Source organism: Neofelis nebulosa, chromosome 6 (genome assembly GCF_028018385.1).
Source record: "Neofelis nebulosa isolate mNeoNeb1 chromosome 6, mNeoNeb1.pri, whole genome shotgun sequence".
In the NCBI taxonomy this organism is placed as follows: domain Eukaryota; kingdom Metazoa; phylum Chordata; class Mammalia; order Carnivora; family Felidae; genus Neofelis; species Neofelis nebulosa.
In genome coordinates this window covers 145,921,017-145,940,402 of record NC_080787.1, presented here as the reverse complement: position 1 = coordinate 145,940,402, position 19,386 = coordinate 145,921,017, and the positions used below count along the sequence as shown (strand labels likewise).

The window sequence follows — 19,386 nt, the reverse complement described above, 5'->3', positions numbered from 1 at the left end:
ATGGAGGACCTAGCAAGGCGCCTCGTGGGTCCTGCCCTGTTCCCCCTCGCGCAGCCACTGCCTGGGCAGGTTTCTTGGGGCGCCCTGGAACAGCTGTGCAGATGGATGAGACACAGAGAAACCCTCTTCTGTAACGGAGCTTCGCTGCCCTGAGCACCAGGGCTCTCGGAACTCGGCGTCTTACCAGGCGAGAGGACTTGACGCCCGTTCTTTACCTTTGCTGAATCCATCGATTCACAAATGGCTCCCTTGTTGAAATTGGTCTCTCGGTGCCACCCCCACCCCATCACCAACTCTGGAGGGGACTTCTCACACCTCCACCTTGCATTTCCCCTTGTTCTCTGCGCCCAGAAAGCCAGCTGCTGGCACCAATTCCTACAAAAAGGGAATTGTTCTGAGTTTCGTGTTAGCTGGAGTCATGCGAAGCTTCTCATTTATCTATTTGGGTAACTTCAAACACAAGTTCAAAACAAATTTCCCATTGCAAACCCTTCAAAAGCCAACTCTTCACTCAGGCTTTCCCATTTCTGCCTCTAGTTGCCCTAGTTCTGGATATCTTCCAGACATTCTTCTCTTTGTCCCACTAGTTCCCTAGCCCCGAGGGGTGTTTCCTGGCAAAGTCTGTAAATGGGCCCTTCTCTTCTCTGAGCACCACGTCTTTTTCAGCCCCTCAAACTCTCAGACTGCAGAAGCAGTGGTCTTCTCTGTGGGCTTCCTGACGTCTGCCCCCTTCAGTGTCTCCCACCCTCTCCCCGGAGCAGTGGACCTCCTTGGCCCCCAACATCAAACCTTTAGTGGCTTCCTAACGCCCATGTCAAGTCTAGGCTCTTCGGCCTGGCTCTCCAGGCCCTGCACAATCACCACACTTACTCCCCAACAACCTGCAGGTATACTTTCTGCCCGAAGGCCAAGAGGAGACAATCTTGTCCCATTCTTTTGTGCGCTTTTGTTCCAACTAGAACATCCTTCCCCTTTCTCCTTTGCTTACCCCTGTTCTACCCGTCCATCAAAACAGGAAAAATCCGTTCACAGCTCCTCTCTGCTGGAAAGCACTCAAATCTATAAAAATTAACTAATATCTTCTTTTTATTAACAGTCAAACTTTGCTGAAAACGCTATGTCCAATCTCCCTTTACATGCTAGCGTCCCGGGGGACAGAGGTTACAAAGTGCTGAAAGCTGAATTTGGGAATCTCACACAGTGTTACGAAAGGAGCTAATATTAAGGGTTATAAAAGTAATTTTCACTGTCTCTAAGAGATAATAAAAATGTACAGGTTTGATCAGGCTGTCGTCCATAGTTATGTCACGGAAATGTGCAAAAGAATAAATAAATATTACAAATGTTCATTAACACTGGGATCCTGCAAACAACAGGCTTATGAGAATACTTTAAATCAGCTCTTAGGTACCTACTAGCTGTGGTTCACGTTTGGATTTCTCTCCAGCAAGAACAGCAGATTTGCTGGGGGGTGGGGGTGGGGGTGGGGGGGTGAAAATCTCCGCTAGCTGTGCACGAACCTCTCTCTTACCTTGCAACGCGTAAGACATGGTACCAACTCGCTTCACCATGTTCTGTTTGTCCTGTGGGGTGATCTTACTAGTTGCCACCAGTTTGTCACTTTCTTTCACTTTTTCTATTGCTGCCTGTGAAATACAAATGCAAGAGTATGAATAAAACAGAGCTAAAAGGATTAGCCATTAATCTAAAATAGAACAGTGCCAACATATTCTCTACCTGACTGGCTACTCAACAAGAAAAAAATGTCCCCACAAAATAAGAACACAGGAAAGCACCTAACTGTAACTTCCCGTAAGTCGCTTGGAAGCAAAAAGGTTGCTTTTCTTGAAATACAGAACTAGGGGCGCCTGGGTGGTGCAGTCGGTTGAGCGTCCGACTTCAGCCAGGTCACGATCTCGCGGTCCGTGAGTTCGAGCCCCACGTCGGGCTCTGGGCTGATGGCTCGGAGCCTGGAGCCTGTTTCCGATTCTGTGTCTCCCTCCCTCTCTGCCCCTCCCCCGTTCATGCTCTGTCTCTCTCTGTCCCAAAAATAAATAAAAAACGTTGAAAAAAAAAAAAAAAAAAAGAAATACAGAACTAAGCTAAAATGGGACTGTTTAATGCCACGACAGAATAGAAAACCAAACAGCGCTCTTATTTCTGTAGTACTTGTGAGCCAGAGTCAGGGCCAGGACAAGAGTGGTATGGAAGAGGGAAAGAGGCATTAGCAGTTTGCAAAGTCGTTTGATCAGGGACACGGACGAGCGCATGCGCCCGGGGCCTCTCCCCCTCTGCTGTCCTGGAGCGGCGGGTCACCAGCTTTACTCTGGTTTCCGAGAGGAGCGCTGTACCGATTTCAGATTAATACTCACATGGAGGTAGCTGTGAAAGCTGCCAAATGTTTCCCACTCCAGGACCATCAGAGAGCTCATTAGAGCTGTCTGGAAGGAAAAACTTCACACTCGCGCATACATCAGGCTCCATGCCCAAAACTCTTAAGTGCTGGCACAAATCCCTACAACAAGCTAACCCTTCTGAGCTGGGGTGTTTTTTTGTTTTTGTTTTTTTTGAGATTTTTATTTTATTTAATTTCCTCTCAGTTTTATTTATAATTGACACACAATATTGTAGGAGCTGACGTATGTATATATTGCAAAACGATTACCACGGTGCTATTAACATCCCTCACCTCACGCGGTTACAAGCTTTTTTTTTCCCGCCCCCTTATGATGAGCATTTTTAAGGTCTACTCTCCCAGCAGTTCTACTTCTGGGCGCGTATCTGAAGAAAATGAAAACATGGTCTCAGAGCGATAACTGTACCGTCAGGATCACTGCAGCGTTACCCACAACAGCCAAGATGCGGCAACACCGAAGTGTCCGGCGACGGGTGGGTTGTAAAGAGAATGTTCTGAGTTTTGTATGAAAAGATCTGAAGTTGCACAAAGCTTCCTGTTTACCTACGCCACCCCCTCCTGACACTTCCGTTATCAAAGTCAAAGGCTAACGGGGCCTCGTGCCAGGACTGTTAGGGTCACAGACCAGCCCTCTGTGGAGATTTTCCTAACAAACCCAAGTACATCACAATACCCTAGAGAAGTACTAGAGTGGATAAAATAAGTCCACATTCTGAAATAACATAGAATCTGAAACAGAGAAAAATTAACCAGAATCAAAATGTGAGGACACCCTAAAACATTTCTAAGTTCAGTTTAAAAATACCTTTACGATGGGAACTACACAGTTTCCTTCTTATTACCCTAAAAATATAAAATTGATGTTGACCATTGAAGTTTTAGTCAGGAAGCCCTTCATCAGGCCCAGGGACAGAACATCTTATTTCATATCAACAGGGAAGGATCTCGGAGGACTTGCCCAAGCAGCTTACAGGGGTCTCACAAAGGGAAAGCAGTATTCCTAACATTGTCTTCAACTTCAAACAGCAGGATTATTTTGTTTGATACTTGACCGAAGCATGTGCATGAAGGAGCGTTTTTCATATTTTTGTTTCCTCAAAATTGTTTTTTATAGAATCCAAAAAACTAGAAACTCCCCATGATCTAAACGTGTTACGGGACCTCACTATTTAAACAGACCGAGCAGTTTCCAGCTTATTTCGGAAAGCCCCTCCTGACTCAGGGCTGTGCTGACAGACGGGGACCGCGCAGGTGGCCGTGAGTGGCAGCCGGATTCACCCGTGTCATCTTCTGCGATCAAATTACCTTATGGGCGCCAATAATATCAGGGAAGCAGCCAAGGAAACCTTTATATTCATGATTGCATTCCATGAGGAAATGGAGATCCTTCTTTGGCTGTAACAAGACATAGATTTGGTTATTACTGGCAGAGAAATCCAGGCAACGGAGGACAAGAAAACAGCCATACCTGAGGGCTGTATCGGCCAAGCCCCCAGGTAGTAGTTACTATGGTCAAGGGCTATGCATTCAGCCTAGTTTTCCTGTAAGAAAACAACCCTCCAAGGCTATTACACTCTCAGTTGTAGATTGAAGAGAAAATGATAGAACATCAGATAATTTTTAGGTTGGTTGGTAAAATCAGCTACTTTGAGGTGGCTCAAAATATAACATTATGGGGGAAAAAAGATGTAATCAATGTTTCAATTTTAGCAGAGAACGTACAATTAAAAATCTGGCAATCACCTTAAGTGGCAACCTAAAATTTTTCAATTTTTTTGAATTATAATTTTTAATAGTTATGTTATGCACAGTTCTAAAAATTAATCTCTTTATAACAAGCAGACGTAGTCAATGACCAACATGAATGTGCGTGCACAAGGATATATCTCAAGAACTGACCTAAAAACTTTTTTTTTTAATTTAGGGATTTGAAACAACATACATGGTTATTCCCCGTTAGGGAATTTATGATCTGTTGTCTATACAAAAGAACTGAAGTTGGGCCACTGAAGACCCCAATAAAAGCCACGTGGCTGTTACAAAGACCTGCCTTTCCCAGGGGCCACAGCAGGTATGTTCTCCTCGTGAGCTGCTGACTGCTGAGATCCTTACGAGGCAGGCTCTCCCGTCACCATTTACCAGCTGAGTGAAGCAAGGCTCAGACAGACTAAGGGTCCAAACAGTGACTCGAACAGTGTTCTTGCTATAATGTTCCAACCGCCTGTTGGTCAAGGATGGATCCGAGCCATCGACACCGGAAGGTATTCCTTTAGTTTTCTTTTTATTTATTTATATAATTTATTGTCAAATTGGTTTCCATACAACACCCAGTGCTCATCCCAACAGGTGCCTTCCTTAATGCCCATCACCCACTTTCCCCTCCCCCCCACCCCCCATCAATCCTCAGTTTGTTCTCTGTATTTAAGAGTCTATAATGGTTTGCCTCCTTCCCTCTCTGTAACTCTCCTTTAGATTTCCTGAAGATACCTTCATCAAGCACTTTTGCTTAACCAAAGAAAAACTACTACCAAATATCATTAACAAAGATACACAGGGATAGAAAAGAGAAGGATATCTATTTGCGAAGTTTGTTTTAAAATAGGTTAGATTAAATATGTGGATTCGACAGCATGAAATCTTTACTGGAATCGCATGTCTAAGCGGATACCTGTTCTGCCACAAGACCGGCAATTTCTTCGTAAGTCTTTCCCGCTTCTGTTATTGCAGCATTGAGATCCGTTTCGCCTGAAAATCATTATGCGACATCAGTGGTCATAAGTTGTATTTTCACTTCATTTATTTTAAAAATTTTATTCTAGAAAATCCTAAACGTTTCAAAACCAGAGGATAGTGTAATGAGTTGCTATCTACCCGTCACCTGGCTTCCCAATGAACAGCTCATGGCCAGTCTTTTTTCACCTGTACCATCCACTCCTTACCTCCCTCTTTCGCTGGCCATATGACAGTTCACTCATAATTTTTACCTAAAAGATAAGGACTCTTCAAAAAGCAAGGACGATACCAACACCACACTGCAGAAAAGACAAACTGTTCCTGACATAAATTATCCAGGCGGTGTGCAGCTCCATGACGTCTGAAATCAAGGTGGCTGCTTTCAGGAAGCAAAGAACATCCAGGTGGCCGAGAGCCTAAGTGTTTCTTCTGTCTATAGGCTCTTTCTCCTCCCTTCTTTTTGTTTTCTTGCAAATTTCTTTTTTGGGTGTTGAAGAAACCGGGTACTTGTCTTGCTACCTACAGTCTGGGTTCTGCTGACTGTCTCTGTGGGGATAACACAGTCCTCGGTTCCCTGTACAGTCTCGGTCTTTTATTTGAGGAAAGGTTTGTAAACTGTTGCTTTTCCGCTTCGATTACTCTTTCTCGATCTGAAGCACTTCTATAAAAAGGAACCTTCCTTTATCAGCTATCTGCTTACCGTGAGGTACTGGACGAGAAAAAACACATTAAATGCTTCCTTCTCGTTACCATTTTCAGAATAATGAGTTGATTCCCTAACCAGTCCCCTAAAGGTAACGGAGATCAACTTTTTAAAAAAGCACTGAAATCTGGATTTAAACGTACTCGATAAGCTTCACTTCACAGAAAGTATTACTTGCACTAATGCTCAAATTTTCTCTTTACAGGCCAGCGGAAGGCTCTTCAAACTGGCATCTGAGTTCTTTCTGCTGGGAGCTCTGGTTCATGTGGGTGGAGCGCAGTGTTCAGAAATCCCCCTGTGGGTGGCGCTAGAGGTGCTTCTCACTCCTGGATTGGATATTTCGGGGCCTTTTCAACGTGCAGCGTGAGGCAAGCTGCATTTTTTTAAAAACAGGGAAATCGTAATGAACTCATATTGACATTTCCAATTCAAATTTAGGACTACAGGATTTTTCATAATGGGTTTTAAAACTTTTGATCTTTATGTTTCTCTCTTTTAAAACTTGGTTCCTAACAACAGTAAAAGAATTACGTATTTGCTTTCCCCCACAGTACGTAAAATAGTTTTAGAAGCTTTAGAAAAACAATACCAACATTTTATGCTAACTACACGATTACTGAAAAACGAGATTTTTGAAGTCTTTTTTGGCTTTAAGACACCTGCTACTAGGGACATATAATCAAAATTCGTTGTTTTAAGGTGATCTGAAGTAATTCTCTATATGGTTATGCCCTCCTCTTGATGCATCCAATGATTCATTTTGCTTTTGCTTTTTAGGAATTTTTTTTTTTTTACATTTTCATTTAAATTTGTTTTCTAATAATAAAAGAACAAATATAAAAATAAATGTAAAACATTCACATCGTTCCAAAGTCGAATCTACGAAACAAGATAAAGCTAGAGGTCTAGAGGTCTAGCTTCTGTACCCGTTCCTCTTCTCCCCCAAAGATAACCATTTAAATATTTTTATCAGTTGTTTTTCCATGATAATCCATAAGGATATGAAGCGCCTCATAGATCTGTGCAAAGGCCATGCTAACGGTCTCTGTGTTGTTCCAGTAATTAGTTCATGTATTCTTAAAGGGAGTGTGGAAAGTTATAGTTAACATAATCCAAGATGTTCTCAGGAACTGGAATCATCTGAATTACTTCAAGATCAAAGAGTGCAGTGCTGCCCCAAGAAGCCAGCATGTGTGGGCAAAGGAACACGTGATGAGACACAGAACTCAACTCTGCTGACCTTCATTTGCCTTGAAAGGTCAAAGGCTAGTCTTGAAAAGTTCCTTAAAAACAAGATCTTTAGTAAGGTGAATGATATTCAACACAAAGCGTATTACATTGAGTACTTTTAATAGTTGGCAAAGTGCCACTTGCAACCGGAGTATTTGATAATGCACTGAGGATAGTGTTAAGCACAGAAACATGGAGAAAGCAAACAGTGCTTCTCTGAGTGTGGTTTGTGGTTCGGAAGGGAATACACAGGTGGGCGCCGTGGAGAAGGTCATCTCTTACTGTCTCCTCCCCTCTAGGATGTCCTGATATTGTCGGGGCCTCACTCTACTGCCCCCCTGCAGCCCTCTCTATCCCTCCTTTCTTCTAGGTCGCTTCAGGCTGAAATTACAGAAGACAAAACGCTGGAGAGAAGCTGGTCATTTTAAAGGTACACAGACTCCACTAAAATGTACATACAGAACGAGAAATATATGGGAAGATTTTATAAAGTTACCAAAGAAGATCTTTAGGAACCATTTCTCAGATTACCGAATGTCTTCTGTTTCCCCCTTTTCAAGACTTTTGGTTCAAATTATCTGCACCCTCTATAAATATCACATTTAGTGAAGAGGGAGTGATGTGTCTTTCCCAGCATCGACCAGGAGAACCAGTGAGTGAACTGCTGTGTACACATTCTGTGATCTAGCTCTGAATGATTTTTAAGTTTTATACGTGACTTCGAGGGACGAAAGACCTCAAATATGGGTCCACGTATTATACAAACTTGGAAGCTATTGGAAGGATCATCGTTGGGCTTAAAAATCTAATCTTGGAGCGGTTCCATTCTAGCTTGGATGGGGACACCTATAAGACTGCTGCTCTCAACGTAATAATATCATCACATAAACTCAAAAGCCATACTTTCCCTTCGAGTCACTGAAGCACTGTAGGAATGAAGAAATCCAAACGAACTAAAATCAGAAAGGGCTGAGCCTGCCACGCGGGTGGAAGAGGGAGCCCTCCACAGGCAGAGGAGCCCCGGGGAGACGGGAGGCGCTGCATGTGCGCTGTGAGGGACTAGAGCCTGGGGAGCCCCAAATGCAGGGCCAGTTCCCCCACACGGGTTGTGTGCAGGAAGAGGTGATGGAGGGAAGTGAGGGCGGGGCCGGAAGACACCCAGCTCTCAGGTGAGGTTTAAGGAAGGCGCAGACTCGGGTCAGCTCTGACATGTGAGCGCACGGTCGGGGCCCAGCGACTTCAGAACAAAAGCTCTCATCCCATCAACGCACTACAGAACCACAAAGATGAGCGTGGTCTCAGGGTCTTGCCGGCACCCAAGCAGTGGATGTGGTCCTAGACTTGGCCTCTGCATCAACCCCGTGGCACCCTGGCCAAAAGCTTATCTTTCCAGGCCAACGTTCCTCATCTTGAAAGAGGGGGCCCGATTAACTAATCTCCAACGCTCCCATCAATCTGAAAGTTGGGATTATAAGACACAATTCAGCCAGGCCAAAAAGAAATACTCATACAGAGCACCCCCAATACATTTTGGTGAGAGACTAATTTCTCGTTCCTGAAGATACTCAGACACTGACATCCAAAGACCTATCTTCCCTAGGAATTGGGATACAGAACTCGGCCGAAGTACCAATTCTATCATTTCTGTAAGTGATGGGACACACTCAGATTTAAGAACTGCCACTCACCTGACAGATACCTGGACTCCCTACCTGCTCCACAGGGCAAACTAAGCAAAAGCAAACCAAAACATAAGGGGGAAATAGCTGGCTTGTTCTCGCAAGTGTGGGCAACGTAAACGTACAATGAATTCGAAAAACCACAGGTAAGATCTATAACGTGGGACAAGTTGAAAATAATTCTAAGCTGCGGAGAGACAGAAAGCAACGTGAATTTGTTACTTAGTCAAATTTTCCCTCCAAACCACGTTGGTGAATTCTGGCCTTTGTAACAGGAAGACTGGACTTCTGAGTCTGGCGGGGAGATGAGAGCCAGGGCGGAGGCTGACGTATCACAGCTGCCCGTTCGAGCGCAAGAGCTGTGCCTGAGCACAGAGAAAGGTGCAGAAGGCCAGCAAGAAAATACATAGTGTAACAACCCTCCACTCTTCTCAGAAGCAATGAAGTGAGGTTGCAGGAGTCCTGAGTGGAGCAGCCCAGCCAATTTAAGTGTCGGTGACAAGGGCCCTTCACTGCGGAGCCTCTGTCTGCCTACAAGAGGCTGGAGGGGTGGCTGGTCTGCGAGACACTTACGGCCCCAAGACAGATAGACACAGACGTACCTTGATAACCGCTGGAACTAAACACTGTTGCTAAGCTCTGCAGAGCCTTTCCTATCTTCTGATACTCCTTGGGTAGTGCTGGAAGAGAAAAAGGAGTGCACGGTTAACCAGTCCTCTGAGCAAACTGAAATGGGCTTTGACTATTTCCTAAAAGTGATTACTTTTATCATAAAAGAAATTTGAAATGATTCAAAATAGTCTATATTCTTTAATAAAATTGTTTTGAACAAAGCATTTTTCAAAAATAAAATTCATTATTCACGGATGGTTCAGTAAATGGCGGATGCTATTATCATTAACCACCGTCACCACTGCCCGCATCCTTCAGAGCGACTGGGAGCTCATTTGGAAGATGTCTGGCTGACAGAGAGGACTTTCATGTACACCACCCGATCACCACGACAACCCATCTACCTGGTGGAGACTCCACATCTTGGTTTTGTGGGTTAGAAAAATAAGGCTCAGATAAAGCGAATGGACTTGCCCAGGGTCACATGGCCGACAAATGGTGGGTTTGGCACGTGTGATTCCAAATACATTGCTTTCCTCACTGTTATGTATGTATGAACGATTATTTGCATAAATAAGTAAATAGATAGATAGATAGATAGATAGATAACTGAAAGCAGCAGCGTGTGGAGAAAAATATAGCAGAAGGACTCAGGACCAGGGAGGGGGGGTTTTAGCTTGCTCATCTGTATAACATGATTAATGAAATGATCTCTGAGGTCCTTCTAGTGCTAACATTCTAGAATTCTACAGTCACTCCGGAAAACTCTGAGCAGAGTCTATCTTAGGCTATTTTCTCTGCATCTGTAAGTAATCCCTTTCAACACACCAAGTGCTTTTCAAAAGAAAGCCTTACTTGCATTTGAAGGCTTAGTGCAGGGTCTATCTTGAAGAAGGAAGATTCAAATGTTTCTTTAAAAACATCTAGTCCAGAGAAATCTGAAATATGGTCTATAAGCTGCAATAATCAGGAGACATGAATTCAAACCATACTGGCTTAATTTTAATAAACTGTTTACCTTTTTGTAACTCAGTTTTTGCCTCTATACGTGGGGTTAAAGACACCTGCTTTACCATACCAAGCATGTGCTACATTTCTTACTTTACAAATCAGGAATTTTAAGACACTCTTTTGAGAGAAAAGAAGAAAGAAGATATGCTTAAATTAAATCCCAAATCAAGTGCTTCAACTCTCCCTCCCCCCGCCCCCCACCAAAAAGGGCACCCTTACACCAATATCCTCTATTTCATAAATCTGGCCTTATGGCTCATATGGAACCTGAACTTGACTAGATATTAGACATAAGGGATTTAACTCTTTAAAAGAAATCATAAACCCAGATTTTTGTGATATCCTTAAAATTTTGATTGGAGGATTTGCACTTGAAATATTTCTAAAAAACAGGGAACATCTTTCAAAGAATCTACGATTTAAATGATTTATTATCAGGGCCTCAAAAGAGCTTACAGCTAAAATTAATTATTTTAAAATGAAATCACTGTTTGAGTGAATGTCACTCCCCCTTCCGTGCTGAGTTAGCTCCCTGTGACCCAAGGCCTGAGCGGGTTTTCTTTTCTAGTGCTGCATTTGTATACATTGCCGTGTGGGGCTTACTTCTATATTTAGGGTACAGCATCATATGTCTTTGCCATGACAAAGGAGCAACTGTTACCACTTCCCAGCGTCTGCCCCCCCCCCGGGCACGAACAGCTGGCACACAAGTGGTTTTGTTGATATAAAGTATCATGTGAGTGGCAGAGGGCCATTCGGTATAAACAGGGCCTTTTTTTCCTGTAAAGGGCCAGACGGTAAATATTCCAGGCTCTGTGGGGCCACAGGTTTCTGTCGAAGGTACTTGACTCTGCCACTGTAATGGGAAAGGAGCCACGGACAGTACATATATAAGCGGACATGGCCGTGTTCCACTTTTACAAAAATAGGCCCCAGGCCAGATTTGGCCCGCTGGCCACAGTTTGCCAATTCCTGATGTAATAAGGGCTTGGACTGAACAGATCTTAACACCGCTATGAACTTTGCTGTGCTAGGGTCTGGATTTAATAGATCTTAATATTGCTATTAACTCTGCTGTGGTATCTTAATAATTCATTCACAAGTTACCCCACATTCAGTTTCTTATTCATTAAAATTAGTTTTTGACTTCCAATTTTATTCTTTTCCCCTCATTTAAAAGAAAAATACCACCTGTTAAAAAACTTTACAAAATGGATAATTAAGCTCCTTCCTATGCTGAGTACCACAGTTTAAAAGTGGGTATTATTTGTGTAATTCAAAGTAGAAGCCATTTTATTAAAACACACAATCAACCCCCCACCCCACCCGCACCCAAACCCTGAATACAACCAGTATTCTTATAGGGTGTATGAGCTGAAAGCCAGAAGATTCTTAGATACTGGCCTCATGGCTGACCTACTAGCCTTAGTACTAGGTTAGGTGACTTAGGACTCACGGCACCTCTTTCTCCAGAGATCATCACAAGCGACCATGATGAGAGCTCAGCTCTCTCTCTCTCTGGGGCTCTGGAGGCCTTGTGGCAATAAGGGCGGGATGGACGCAAAGAGGAGGAAGCTCCCGAGAGTCCATGGCCATGGACAGCCACGTGAGCACTTCTGCAGCAGTGACCGGGTCTGTGAAGCCTGCTGGGCCTTAGAGGTGGGAGGGCAGCCGCGGGGTGTTGACCCCACAGCCGACGCTTGACTGCTTCTAGCCTGGGCTATGTGGCAAGAGCTGCAAGGACTTGACTGCAAGACAACAAAGGTTCAGCAGGGTGACGGTTCAGAAACCAAGGCCGTGTGGGGAGGGGGCCGGGGGAGGTACGAAGTCTTCGAGAACGTGGAAGTGCAGGCAGACGGCAGTGGCTGGCGGAGCACCTGCCCTCACCCTGCTCCTCGTCTGACCCAGCACCCTGCTTTCTCTTAAATATTAGGTCTGCAGCCACATACAGGTGGTCCCTGACTTAACAATATTTTGACTTTATGATGGTGTCAAAGTGGTATGCGTTCAACAGAAACTGTACTTGGAATTCTGAATTTGGATCTTGTCCTGGGCCGGGGACACATGGGAGGATCCTGTCTGTGATGCTGGGCACCCGGCACGCATTCTGCACCCATGCAGCCATTCTGCCACTTTGAGTCCGGTATGAGACGTTCAACCGTCTCGGTCCTGTGTGAGACGTCTCTGCCCAGCTGCAGGCCGATGCAAGCATCCCGAGCCAGGGGGGGCCAGGCTAAGCTGTGAAGTTCGGGAGGGTAAGGGTATTGAATGTATTTTCACCTTAGGGTGTTTTCCACTCAGGATGGGCTTTTTGGGATGGAACCCCGTTGTAAGTTGAAGAACTTTCTATAAACAAATCTTACCAAATGGATGAACATTACAACGTAAAATCATGACATTAAAAACAACAAGCATTCTCTAAACACGAGAAAGGATTCATTATTCACAGATTATACACCCCAAATAACTAGAAACAGTTAAGGGGACACATTTTTGTGAGAGTTCTTGAACTGGATTTGTCGGAGTCCGTTTTCCGTCATCTGATTAGGGCTGACCAGTGAGGGTCCCCAGAGAGCCATGGGTATGACATTACTGCATGACGTGCATTTCTGTTTGAGGGGACGGTTCCGCAGTGTGGTAAAGGTCACAAAACGGGGCCCGCACTGCCACCTACAAACCCAGAAGTGGCTGCGAGGACGGCACTTACGTCCTGTGCACCGTTTCCAGTGCTCCTGGCCCACGGTCAGTAGCTCCTTCACACCATCATCCATGGCTTTGGTGAATTTACCGACGGCATCACACTTCTGTTCTCTGTGGGGCGAAACACAAGACGGCATGTCCTTGACTTTGCCACCACATGGTCAGTGTGAGGTGCAAGACGAGAAAAATCAACACGGTCAGGGAGACTTGCACCAAACATAACCACGGGTAGTGGTTTTCTGGCACTGTAGCAACACCCTTTACTCAGGCTTGAAGGGGCACTTGGGCGGCTCAGTCGCGTAAGTGTCCAATTTCGGCTCAGGTTTCAGCTCGCTTTCGGCTCAGGTCATGATCTCGTGGCTTGTGGGACCGAGCTCTGCATCAGGCTCTGCACTGACAGCACAGAGCCTACTTGGGATTCTCTCTCTCTCTCTCTCTCTCTCTCTCTCTCTCTCTCTCTCTGACCCACCCCCACTTGTACTGTCTCTCTCTCTCTCAGAACAAACTTAAAAAAAATTACCTAAAAATCTGCCATTTAAATTTTAACTCTGCTTCTGTTCCCCCTCAATTCCCTGTGAATTTTAACTAAAATCATTCTAAAGGAAATGAAATCATGGTTTCGTGAATATCTTATTTGGTGGAGGTACCATCGGGTAGTTTATTCATTCATTCCAATAAGTATTTCAATGAATTGGAGAAAGTGACCTGGATACACAACCATCTGAGTGATACTGAACAACTCAGTTCTTTGAAGATATAAAAAATGCCAACCTGAAAAAATCATCCCAACATAATGCTAAATGAAAAAAAAAAAAAAGCTTATAAAACAGAATGCATAGTGTGAGGTCTTTTTTTTTGCTTAAACAATTTTTCTCTTAGATACATATGCACAGGGGAGATTTTGGAAGACCTAGGTCAACACATATTAACATTGATTTTTCTCTCTGGGCAGTTGTAACATTGTTTTGTTTTTTTTTTCCCTTGTCTACACATTTGGTAACACATAAGCAAGAATTTTATAATAAGAAAAAAAACTTCTTAAAAAAAGCCCAAGATTTCTAGTTGGTTTTTAAATAAAAAAGGAACTACTCCAGATTTTCGGCCAAGCCTTCATTTAAAAAAAAAAAAAAAAAAATTACATAATTAGAAACAACAGATGAAAAAATAGCACAAAACTGCAGGTTAGAGATTTACTTCCTCTGAGGCAATGTTCAGAGATTTCTGCCTTGTTGAATATCATGTAGGCATGCGCTGGTTCTGTGCCACTTTGTTTTATCATGCTTTATTATTTTTTTTAATCAGACCTATTTTTTATTTTTATTCATTTTTAATACAATTTATTGTCAAATTGGCTTCCATACAACACCCAGTGCTCATCCCAACAGGTGCCCTTCTCAATGTCCACCACCTGCTTTCCCCTCTCCCCCACCCCCCATCAACCCTCAGTTTGTTCTCTGTATTTAAGAGTCTCTTATGGTTTGCCTCCCTCCCTCTCTGGAACTCCTTTTTTTCCCCTTCCCTTCTCCCATGGTCTTCTGTTAGGTTTCTCAAGATCTACATACGAATGAAAACATGGTATCTGTCTTTCTCTGACTTATTTCACTGAGCATAATACCCTCCAGTTCCATCCATGTTGCTGCAAATGTCTGGATTTCATTCTTTCTCATTGCCAAGTACTATTCCAGTGTATATATAAACCACATCTTTATCCATTCGTCAGTGGATGGACATTTAGGCTCTTTCCATAATGTGGCTATTGTTGAAATTATCATGCTTTATTAGAGGTAACTAGAAACCACCGTGTCCATTATGAAATCATGGACTTCAAGGTAAAAAGGAAGCAGACTTTAATCTGATGCTACAGCTAGAAAGACAACGCTTCCCCGCACAAGTGATGTGCTCCCCATCATCCAACCACAGCCTCCCCGGCCTGCGAGCACAGGAGGTGGACACAGGTTTGGGAGGAAGGAAAGGCTGATCTCTCTTACATTTCTAGTAAGTCCAAGTCAGGGGCCTCTGGTTCCATGGTGGAGAAGATCATAACTCCTACCAGCTCGTCTTTCTCAGCCTTCCTCTTCCCAGTTTTCCATTCCTGCAAATAAGAACATTATAATATTACCGTGGACAGCACAGTCTTTCAAAACTCCCTAATGCGATTGGCTCACTGACTATCTTTCTAATTGTCGATAGCAGCTCCCATGCCATCGCCCTCTCCACCGAGGGAGTGTGCACACCCCAGATGTAATCTCTGTACACGAAACATGTGCCAATGCGCAGAACGGTCCCTGTGAGCCCAAGTCCCTTCAGAGCGAGGGGACTCAATCCCTATCCTTTCCCAACGCACAGCAATATAACAGTGAACATGAACACACCCTATATTCCTGACCAAGTACCTCAAAGTTTTAGGTTAAATGTTTTCTTAAAAAAGGTGAAAGCTTTTCTAAAATATAAGATAGGAACCAATATTATGAGCTATTTAAAAAAAAAATTTTTTTTTTGTAAGATAGATCTATAAAGATCTATCTACACACACACACACACACACACACACACACACACACACACAGAAAAGCGCCTAAAGCCATAATATACAGTGTGACCAATTCTCACAAAGTGTAAGATAATAGCTGTGTAACCTACCCCAAGGCCAAGAGAAACAAGATGGCATTCCAGAAGGCCCCTCGTGTCCCTTCCCAGTCCTGACCCCTGCCCTCCCCCACAAAGGTAACCACTATCCTCTTTTATAGTTACCAGTTCCTCACTTTTCTTTCAAGTTATCCCCTCTAGACACAAGTCCCTCATGGGTAGGTTGGCTGGGTTTCCGAGCTGGTGAAGACCACCCTACCCTGTATTCTCTGTGTCTGGCTTTTGTGGCTCAACCTGTGCTTAGGAGCTACAGCCACATTGGTGGTGGAGCCACAGGTCATTGGTTCCATTCTTGCCCGAACACCCCCAGTTTGTTCATTCTACTACGGGTGGCCACCGGAGGCCCTGCGGGCAGGGGGGTGGCGGTTGAGCAAGATGTCATGTACATGTGCCCCGATGCGGGCAGAAAATGTTCGCCCTAGTAGGTAACTCTGGGTGACTTTCCCAACTGGTCTCACCCATTTGCACACCCACCAGCAGGTGTGACTGAGCTCACTAAGACGCTAGGTTTAGTTCAGCCATTTCTGGCTAGTGGGTAGTACTGTTCTCGGTACTTCTGATTTGCATTTCGGTGATGACTAATGAGATTAAGTACTTTCCCATACATTCGTTGGTGACTGAGATACTGTCTTTTGTGAAGTACGTTACCAAGTCAACCCTACAACTGGGCTGATTATCTTTCTTACGGATTTGTATGTGTTTTCCTATATTCTAAAAGGCAGCCCTTTAGTTGGTTCTAAATGTTCATATCTTTAGCTTGTTTTTCACTTTTAAAGGCTTCTTTTAAAATTTTTTTTTTTTCAACGTTTTTAAATTTATTTTTGGGACAGAGAGAGACAGAGCATGAACGGGGGAGGGGCAGAGAGAGAGGGAGACACAGAATCGGAAACAGGCTCCAGGCTCCGAGCCATCAGCCCAGAGCCCGACGCGGGGCTCGAACTCACGGACCGCGAGATCGTGACCTGGCTGAAGTCGGACGCTTAACCGACTGCGCCACCCAGGCGCCCCTAAAGGCTTCTTTTGATACACAGCTGTTCTTAATTTTAATGCAGTCTAATTTATCAACCTCTTCCTGTGTGATTAGTCATTTTTGTGTCATATTTCAGAAATCCATCCCTCCGCTAGGGGTATGAAGATATTCCCCTATGTTACCTTCTAGAAGCTTTATGTGTTGCCTTTCACATTAGACTTGCAAACCACCTGGAAATGATTTTTTTTCAAAACTTTATACAATGGAAACTTCCAAATACATATAAAAGTACACAGAAAAGTCTAATAGTTCCCCTCTCAGACTCAGCTGCAAAACAAATATCAACATTTGCCAATCTTGTTTTTTCTATTCTCCTCCATTCTGCATTTTTTTCCTTGATTTTACTGGAAGTCCCAGATATGGTATCATTTCACCTATAAATACCTTTTTTTTTTTTTTTAAATGTTTATTTATTTTTGAGAGAGAGACACACACACAGAAGCAGAAGCAGACTCTGGGCTCTGGGCTGTCAACACAGAGCCTGATGCAGGGCTTGAATCCATGAACTTTGAGACCATGACCTGAGCCGCAGTTGGATGCTTAACCAACTGAGCCACACAGGTGCCCCTCACCTATAAATACCTTATATAGAGAAGGCTATTATAGGACTTTAATACAGAAGACCACATTTTCAAAATACATAATCACAACACCAATGTCAACCCTAACAAAATCAATAGCAGACTGTTGTGCGGTAGGGACCAAATTTCATTTTTCCCCAATGAAGCCACCCAAGTGACCCAGCACCATTCACTGGAAAGACTGTCCTATCCCCACTGGACTTTGTACCATCTCTGCCTTACATCGCGTCCCTTCTATTCTGTTCCACTGATCTATTTGGCCTTATGCCAATACCATGCTTTTAAAGTTAGTTTAGTTTTATAACAGGTCTTAATATTCAATAAAGCCCTCTTCCTACTTCATGCTTTTTCAAGAGTACCTTGGCTAGGCTATTCTTAGTGCTCTCATTTTCCACCTGTGGCATCTTTTCTGTTCCCCAATTCCATGGAACACTTAGCTAGGTTTTCTTTTATTTCTCTCAAAAATGTTTCACAGCTTTTTTTTTTTTTTTTTAAGGTTTACTTGTTTATTTTTTGAGAGAGAGAGAGCCAGAGAGAGAGTGAGCGAGCTGGGAAGGGGCAGAGAGAGAGAGGAGAGAGAAATCCCAAGCTGTCAGCACAGAGTCCGATGTTGGTCTCAATCTCACTAACTGTGAGATCATGAGTTAAGCCAAACCAGGAGTCAGATGCTTAACCAACTGAGTCATCCAGGCACTCCTTATAGCTTTATTTTTAATTTTATTCATTTTGAGAGAGAGAGAGAGAGAGAGAGAAAGAGAGAGCGAGCATGCAAGCAGGAGCGGGCAGAGAGAGAGGGCGAGACAGAATCCCAAGCAGGCTCTGCACTGTCAGCACAAGCTCGACATGGGGCTCAATCTCACAGTGAGATCATGACCTGAGCTGAAATCAAGTTGGATGCTTAACCAACTGAGCCACCCAGGAACCACCACATCAAAGATTCTTATGTAGAGTTTTTTGTACATTTTCTTGTATTTATTCCTAGATATATTTTTGATGCTACTGTGATAGTTTTTTTTTTAGATTTTCATTTTGTGTTTATTGCTGGTATGCAAATATGTGTCTTGCATCCAGCTATCTTACTAACCACTTATTTCTAATAATTTCTCCTCGGGTCTTTGGGATTACCTACGTCCATCCATCTACATGAGCTATTTCTGGCCAAAGAATCACAGCTTTCAGTGACTATCTAGTTTTACACCCTCATTTAGCAGGTGAGGAAACCGTGACCCAAAGAGATCAAATGCCGAGGCCAAGATCGCAGAGGGAGCCTGCAGCAGAGCCCAGACTAGAGCTCAGGTGTCCTGACTCCCAGGTTCTTTCTTCTTCCTATTATATCAAATCCTAAAGCCCCAGTGTCCAGATTTCTTTTTTTTTTTTTTTTTAAATAATAATATTCTGTATTGAACACAACCTTTAGAAGCGCTTTCTAAATCAAATCTTTGGAAAATCAGGACTTCTGTTTGAGCCTTGTGAGTACCAGCAAGGCAAGAAAGTTGGGAAGGGATTCCATGCAGTTTTCGTGTCTCCAAAGTAACAGAACTGATGGACAGAACTCCCTCAAAGAACCTAGTTTCACCACTGTATGATTTCACGGCACACTGTGACTGGCATCACATCTCACCAAACAAACCAGACTTGTCCAAAGCAGGTGCAAGTCTAGACCTACAATCTTGACCAAAAATTGCTGAAGCACCTCGGTGTTTTCTAGTTCCTGGCCTGGTTACATGCCACACACTCAAATAAGCCCGCCAATTCTAGAAATAAGCAGTAACTGAAAAATAAGGCCCAAATAATTGTACAATATTAAGTGTATGGGTAGGTCTGTAAACATACACAGAGCCTGATTATTTATACTTATTACAAATGTGTTCATGTTAACAAGGGAAAAGTACTACAAAGCAGTTTAGCAAGCAAATCTCTGCCTGAAAGTTCCAACAAAGTCTATAATATTCCGGTATTTAATTTAATAAAACACGAAAATAATTTCATGACTTTTTTTTCTAGGACTGTAATATATTTCCTATCTCCTATAAAAACTTATGCTT

At 43.5% G+C, this 19,386-nt stretch overlaps 1 protein-coding gene across 3 annotated transcripts in view; it reads right to left on the bottom strand.

Moving 5' to 3' along the window:
• Window positions 1–19,386, bottom strand: part of SNX9 (sorting nexin 9) — a 116,693-nt gene that overhangs the window by 4,145 nt on the left and 93,162 nt on the right. For all 3 annotated transcript variants that reach the window (XM_058735775.1, XM_058735773.1, XM_058735774.1), the window contains 6 exons: window positions 15,073–15,176; window positions 13,092–13,195; window positions 9,364–9,441; window positions 5,085–5,161; window positions 3,722–3,811; window positions 1,532–1,646 (listed from right to left, as the gene is read on the bottom strand). In XM_058735775.1, the coding sequence (XP_058591758.1) occupies window positions 1,532–1,646; window positions 3,722–3,811; window positions 5,085–5,161; window positions 9,364–9,441; window positions 13,092–13,195; window positions 15,073–15,176 (568 nt within the window). The remainder of the gene's footprint in view (window positions 1–1,531; window positions 1,647–3,721; window positions 3,812–5,084; window positions 5,162–9,363; window positions 9,442–13,091; window positions 13,196–15,072; window positions 15,177–19,386) is intronic.